Raw genomic sequence first — 7,599 nt, 5'->3', positions numbered from 1 at the left:
ACTAAACCCGCCTTTGACGAGCATGGGGTTTTGGAGCAAGTTCTTGGCATGTGTAGAGGACATAAGATAGGAGTGGGTTCGATGCTCTCCCAAAAGCATTACTCCGGGGCTTCTCCTTCATCTGCGGGTTCATACTCGGACGCAACATCATCGGCTCAACCTGACCCACGTGTGAGTCATTATTTAAAGAAATCGTACCGGGAACAAGTTAAGATTTATGAGAATCAGGTGAAGGTGTTAGAATTGGTGGCTAAATTGCAGCCCAACATCCAATTACCTACGATTGATCGTCCAGAACCAGTTAACCTAGACGCTCTTTTGCCTCCTTAGATGATGATAGTCCTGATGATGATTCAGCTGTTGACGATGCTACAAACTTAGACGATTAGTTCCGTTATATGTACTATTTTATTTTTCACTTTATTTAGACTTTTATATTTTTTTGAACATTATATATGCACTTCATGTAGTATTCATAATATATTTTATAAATTTACTTAGATTTACTGTTTTTAATATTAATTTATATTTCACTTTTAATGTATCTTAATAAATTATATTTAGTATGTAACATAATAATGTTTAATTAAAATTATTAAAAATTAATTAATTGCCATTTTTTAAAAATTATAAAAAAAATTAATTTCGGTTTTTTGCGACGACTTTTTTAGACTTGTAGTCGCAAAAAAATAACATTATTTGCGACGACAATTTGAAATGTCGTCGCAAAAAATGATCATATCACGCGAATTTGTAACGGCGTATTAGCGACGCCTGTTATCGCAAAAACAGACTGTCGTCGCAAATACAGTTGCGACAACACTTTGTCGTCGCAAAAAAATATTTTGCGACGAATTATTTGCGACGACACGTTGTTGCAAAAACCATTAGTTGCGACGACATGCAGATTTTTACGACGACAAAAAGTCACCGCAAAAACCCAGTGATAAAAGATCTAGAAATACTGGAGTTTGTTAATTAGGGAATATTTTTCCACAAATGTCGATATCAATCATGCACACAATGTGGACCGTTGCCTTGTAAATTAGTCTCCACAATCCCAAATGTACAACACTATATGCGTGTGCTGCATAACGTTATTTAATTAATTATTTTCAAGAATAAATCTTAACCTGTCTTACATATCGACCTGAATTTATTTACCAATTTTAATATTATTAGCTATTCAATAGTCATCTTAATCCAAATATATACATTAAATAATTAAAGACTTATAAGCCCCGGTTCATTTATTATTGCATGGAAAAGTGTTAAGAGTTCTAGATAAATTACTCTTACTAATTTGAATATAAATTATGTGTTCTTTGGAACTATGTAAGTAAATGAATTTTTATTTATTTATTATGACACGACGAGAGTCGTTCAATGCAAGTAAAAACACTTGCCACCTGAGAAATTACAATTAATCCTACTTGTGATGAGTGGTGAATAATTAGCAAAAATAACCAATACCCTTTAATTTCTTTTAATTACCATGACAAACTTTAATAATTAATTAAGCTCTTGATAATCAAAAGTTAAGTCTTGAATCTTCACAAGCTTACCATATGCTGAGTTAAATGCTTTAAGTTGGGAGTAAGTAATCGATGCATGACACTCTTTTGGAAAAGTCAAAAATCTTGAATTTTCGTCTTAAATTACTTCCTTTATAAAGACCCATGACTAAAAGCTTCCACACAAACGCACAAACATTACACACGCATAAGCAAGTTTCACGATCTTCTTTGTCTCCACACTTTGTCAGAGACTTTTTTTTGTTGTTGGTATTAATCCATTAGAAGAGAAATTAGAGAGAAACAACTGATCCAGCAATTATGAAGATAGAAGAACGTACTTTGGAGGAAACCCCAACGTGGGCAGTTGCTGTTGTTTGCTTTGTTTTGGTTGTCATATCCATCTTCATTGAACATATCATTCACCTCATAGGATCCGTAAGCGAAAAAACTATAATCACTTTGTGTTTCTAATTGGTTACTTCAAATCTTTTTGTTAAAGTGTTTTCTCTAATAAAGTTTTGATTTTTTTTTTCCTCAAATTTTTCTGAACGGACTGATAATGTTGATGATATGTAGTATGTGAAAATGTTTTTATCTTTTTTGGGTTTTCAGTGGCTACAGAAAAAACACAAACGAGCTCTTTATGAAGCGCTTGAGATGATAAAAGCAGGTATAACTAATGCTTCCAAGTCCATATATCTTCTTGACTTCTTCTGTTTCATTTTTTGAGACGTTAAACTTGAATTAGTTACCGCATTATATTTGTTAATTTAAAGGTTCTAACTTGGTTTTTTGTTTTCTTTTGAAGAGCTTATGCTTTTAGGGTTCATATCTTTGCTCCTAACAGTGGGACAAGATTCCATTTCAAGGATATGCATTTCCAAGAGTGTAGCAGAAACTTGGCACCCTTGTGAGAAGAATAAGAATAGCGACAAGGGAAATTCCGGGAAAAATGGCCGGAGACTTCTCGACTTCTTAGAGTCCGATCAATTCAGCGATCATCGGAGGAGTTTAGCCACAAAAGGATACGACAAATGCGCTGAAAAGGCAAGAAAAACTTAACCTTTTTGCTAATTTCGCTTTAAAATGAAAACCTTTAGATTAGAGAAAAGAAAAATATGTGTGAAAATTTTTTTTTGAATCTTTATAATTTTGCTGATGAAGTAATTGGGATTTAATGTGTTGTTTGTAGGGTCAAGTTGCCTTTGTGTCAGCTTATGGGATTCACCAGCTTCATATATTCATCTTTGTATTGGCTGTTTTTCATGTCCTTTATTGCATTATAACCTTGGCTTTTGGAAGGATCAAGGTAATTCAGTTTACCCTTTTTTTTAAGTGAACCTTAATATCGAAAGTAGAACAGTACTGGATTTACTGTTAAGTTGTGCCTGTAACTACAACTTTATATCTCGTAGATGCTAATAATTTTTTACTTGCTTGGATTGCAGATGAGAAAATGGAAGGTTTGGGAGGATGAGACAAAGAGAATTGAGTACTTGTACAACAATGGCAAGTATTTCTCCAGTTTTCATATTTTAAATGGGACAATAAGTCAATCCTTCGTCTTTCATATTCATCTTTTTTTCTCTGAATGAAGCACCAAAGTCTGAATGATCTGAATAAATAAATATTTTCCCTTCCTAGTTTGGCAAAATGTTAGAGTGACTTTTTTTTTTTGGTTTTTTATTTGATATGGAGTTTGACTTGACCTACCCATTGCAACCATGGTTGACTTACTATTTTGTGATGAAATTATAATTTAGAGAATTCCACCATTAGTTCTTTTTTCCCTTCTATAAACAAAGAACAAAAAATGGAAGAATTACGAAACGAGGCCTAAACATACCCTTAAAGATTTTTGGACTAAAGATTTATAGACACTAATTTTTTCTTCCCCTGCCTAAAATGTTAGCTTAGCTGAAGATCATAGATGCAGATGAAGATGGAACTTAATTATTGGATTATTCTCAATCCTTTTGTTTATTTGGGTTGCAGATCCAGAGAGGTTCAGATTTACAAGGGACACATCATTTGGAAGAAGGCATTTGAACTTTTGGAGCCAGTCATCAGTTTCCCTTTGGATTGTACGTACTAAGTAGTATACTCTATATGTCATATTAAAAAAAAAAAAAGAAAAAGAAAGAAAGAAGAAGAAATTACCCTTTTACAAGTCAGCGTGGAAATTTTTTGATACAACATTGGTATGAAAAGTTGGACTTGCTGACTCTTTTTCATTGGTCAAACTTCCACATTTCACAGCCTTCTTTTTACCGAAAAAAAAAAAAAAAAAAACTGTATCATATCAATCAGATAAGATTGAATTAATTGCATAACACCCTGTCACAGTTCCGTAACAAAAGGTTGAAGCTGCTACCTGGTAGGGCTTGGTTGTCAGACGTAATTATCTCTCTATTTATTGCATTGGAGAATTATTTTTCTTCTTTAGAATTATAAGGTATTAGGAAGAAAAAATATAGATGTATCATTATCACTTATTTTCATATGATGTGTCAAATCATATAAATATCATAATTCTAGCTGCACATGTTGGACTGCTGTTTGGAATTACAGTTAAATGAAGCAATTTTTATTTATTTATTTTCTTTTGTTCAGGTATGCTTTTTCAGACAATTTTTTGGGTCAGTCACTAAGGTTGATTACCTAACACTGAGGCATGGATTTATCATGGTATGTTGATCTACAGTCGCCTAAAAGTGCCAATTTGTACATTTTTAGTATGAAACTGGAGCTAAATGACATTTTTCATTTTTGTTTTAATTTCAGGCACATTTGGCACCAGAGAGCGAAACAAAGTTTGATTTCCAGAAATATATTAGCAGATCACTTGAAGAGGATTTCAAAGTTGTCGTTGGGATTAAGTTGGTCCTCTCATCTCCAGTCAATTTCTCTGGATATTTATTTTTTATTTTTATTTTTTGTTCTTTTTCTATTTTCTCAATTACATACAATCTGAAACTCCACTTCATATATATGTTTGCAGTCCAATAATGTGGTTCTTTGCCATCTTGTTCTTGCTCTCCAACACATATGGTAAGACTAAGCCAGTAAAAGTTTTAATAATCAATCTCTCTTAGCATTTTACTTACTGATTATAAATGCTTCTTTTGAACAGGAATTTACTCCTATGTTTGGCTACCATTTCTCCCTTTGATTGTAAGTTAAAAAAAAAAAAAAGGGAAAGACATAATTCCATAAAGCTCAAATACCATAAAAGAAATTTATGATCATTTTGTAATTGCACAAATTGCAGATAATTTTAATGGTTGGAGCTAAACTCCAAGTGATAATAACAAAGATGGGACTGAGGATTCAGGAGAGAGGTGACATTGTGAAAGGTGCACCATTGGTTCAGCCAGGAGATGACCTCTTTTGGTTTGGAAGGCCTGGCTTCATGCTCTTTCTCATTCACTTTGTTCTCTTTCAGAACGCGTTTCAGCTCGCCTTTTTCGCGTGGAGTACGGTAAGCATTTCTCCGAAAAATCTTCACAAGTGGAAGAAAAATGCATAAGCATGTGGTTAGAAGAAGTTCACACAGCCAATTTCTGTGTTCTAATTAATGATTATCTTTTTCTTTTTTCTTTTGTTTTTTTTTTTTTTTTTATCCTTCTTCAGTATGAATTCAAGATAAAATCTTGCTTCCACAGTCGCTCTGAAGATATAGCCATCAGACTGTCAATGGGGTAAGTATTTTTGCATGAGAGTAGAACATCAATATGTTTAATTATAGTGGCAGAGACACAAATCATTAAATTGTTTTTAATATGGACGCTACGAAAAGAAATTACTATTTTATTAAATGGAAACATAATTATATATTTTAATTATTGATGAGGACACAATTATTATTTTTTTGAGGGTACAACTAAAATTAAAAAATAATAAAAGATTGAAATTTTAAAATTTGAGCGGCACAACAATTGGGCTCCGTCACTGTATGTCACATTTTTTTTGTTATAATACACACTGACAAAAACTGGACAATTGGAATTTCCTCAGGATCATCATACAAATTCTATGCAGTTATGTCACTTTGCCTCTCTATGCTCTTGTGACACAGGTGAGACATAATTCCTTTCTACACTATCTTATCAATTGACAATTTAAAAAAAAAAAAAAAAAGAACTTCTGTGACTTATCTTCTGTTTGATCTCATCACAGATGGGCTCCAACATGAGACCAACGATATTCCACGACAGAGTAGCGACAGCACTAAAGAAGTGGCACCACTCAGCCAAGAAGAACAAGAAGCACAACCGGCATTCGGAGGGAAACTCGCCCTTCTCGAGCAGGCCGGCGACTCCGACATACGGCATGTCCCCGGTTCATCTCCTGCACAATTACCGGAGCAGTACCGCGCCCAATAGCATGCACACGTCCCCTAGGGGATCCAACGTCGAAATCAACTACTACGATCCCGAGAGTTCGCCGTCCCCTAACAATGGACCAGCCAATGCCAATGACAACACCCAAGGAAATATTGCTAAATTTGCCAATGTCATTAGTGAAGAAGGCAAGCAATCCCAGGAGCCTAGCTCATCACAGCAGCATCAACATGAAGTCCAGATTAGCTTATCTGAATTTTCATTTGGGAAATGAATTTAAATAAATATAAGCTGAAGTTTGTGCTTCAAGAAAAAGAAATGTTGCTTGCAATAGTTTTCTTCTTTTTTTTTTTTCCTTTGTTTTTTTGGTGTACATTTTTTTGAACAAGATACACATGTGGTTGAACGTGGCAGAAACTGTAGTATTGGGGATTATTTCTCAATTCCTTGTGTATTCATATAGGTTGTTGTACTAAATGATTTTAATTCCTTAGGCATCATGTAATCATAAATCAGTTTTACTTTTACAGTTTTGTTTTATTTACTTTATTTACTTCAATAATTCCCTTTTTCAGGTCAATCTCTAAGGGTTTTTTTTTTTTTTTTTTTTTTTTTTTTGAAGTTAGCTAGAATGCTAAGGTTGTCCTCCATAGTACTTACTATTCCTCTCTTTGTATATGTTTCGTTGCATGAGAAAAACAAAAAAAAAAAAAAAAAAAAAACTCTGTCACGTAATTTGATAAAGGGATCATAAAGAACATTTTTAAAGTACATAACATATTTTTAAAACAATTAAAAGTGATATTTACTGGTGAATATTTATTTATCCAGCATAAATACATTATTTACTGATAATAATTTTTTATCCTGAGTATTGATCAGAAAATGTAATTTACGTCTAATAAATAAATATTTACTAATGAATAAGCTATTTACTTTATTGTTTTAAAAATATGTTTTTCACTTTAAAAAGTTTCAAAAGATTTGTTATTTTTGTGCAACCAAGTGATAATTATGACCCACTTTCAGAAAATTTTTTTGTGCAACGAGCCAACTACAGTTTCAAAAAGTCACATTCTCATTATAATTAGTTTTGAATTTTGTTGATTTGTTATTTTTGTGCAACCAAGTGATAATTATGACCCACTTTCAGAAATTTTTTTTGTGCAACCAGCCAACTACACTTACAAAAAGTCACATTCTCATTATAATTAGTTTTGAATTTTGTTGATTAGAAGGGATTCATAAAGTCCTTTCAAATCCAGTGTTCTTTTCTTGTACGACTTTCTATTCATATGATAACTTTGGCATGTCAAACAAAATACATATGGCATATAAACATTTTATGATGTGTCAAGAAATTTTATCAGCAAAAGAATAAGTAGACCTTCTTGTAAAATGAAGTATTTGTTTGTGTATTATTGCTGAGAGTATTTCACATTCTACTTTTAAGATATGCTTGAGTTTTCAGGGAAAAAAAAAAAAAAGAAGAAAGAAGAAAGATATGCTTGAGTTGATATACTAATTATTTAATATTTTGTGGGCTCCATATGAGATTCTTTTCTTTATCTCTTAAACAAGTGATAAGATTATTCCTTTAGCTTAAACTATCATCATATATTTATTGTCACTTAAGAATCATTTAATTTGCTTTTTGAAGTTTATGAGATCTTGATAACCCCATTCTCCTTTTCATTTTTCCTTCATTTCTCCTTCATTTCTTTCCCCTTTCCAATTTA

The 7,599-nt window shown here is 32.5% G+C and overlaps 1 protein-coding gene across 1 annotated transcript; it reads left to right on the top strand.

Annotated features, from left to right (window-relative positions):
* The first annotated feature begins 1,715 nt into the window (after positions 1 to 1,715).
* Positions 1,716 to 6,389, top strand: LOC21396596 (MLO-like protein 2). The gene is made up of 14 exons (XM_024167705.1): positions 1,716 to 1,952; positions 2,130 to 2,187; positions 2,326 to 2,564; positions 2,710 to 2,826; positions 2,966 to 3,026; positions 3,513 to 3,601; positions 4,131 to 4,205; positions 4,302 to 4,396; positions 4,519 to 4,568; positions 4,651 to 4,691; positions 4,789 to 4,998; positions 5,151 to 5,218; positions 5,535 to 5,595; positions 5,697 to 6,389. The coding sequence occupies exons 1-14, from the start codon at positions 1,836 to 1,838 to the stop codon at positions 6,132 to 6,134; spliced, it is 1,719 nt and encodes a 572-aa protein (XP_024023473.1). The 5' UTR covers positions 1,716 to 1,835; the 3' UTR covers positions 6,135 to 6,389.
* The last annotated feature ends 1,210 nt before the right edge of the window (positions 6,390 to 7,599 follow it).

Source organism: Morus notabilis, unplaced genomic scaffold (assembly GCF_000414095.1).
Source record: "Morus notabilis unplaced genomic scaffold, ASM41409v2 Scaffold1412, whole genome shotgun sequence".
Lineage (NCBI taxonomy): Eukaryota > Viridiplantae > Streptophyta > Magnoliopsida > Rosales > Moraceae > Morus > Morus notabilis.
The sequence above is the reverse complement of the archived record's forward strand: the minus strand, read 5'-3'. Positions and strand labels throughout refer to the sequence as shown.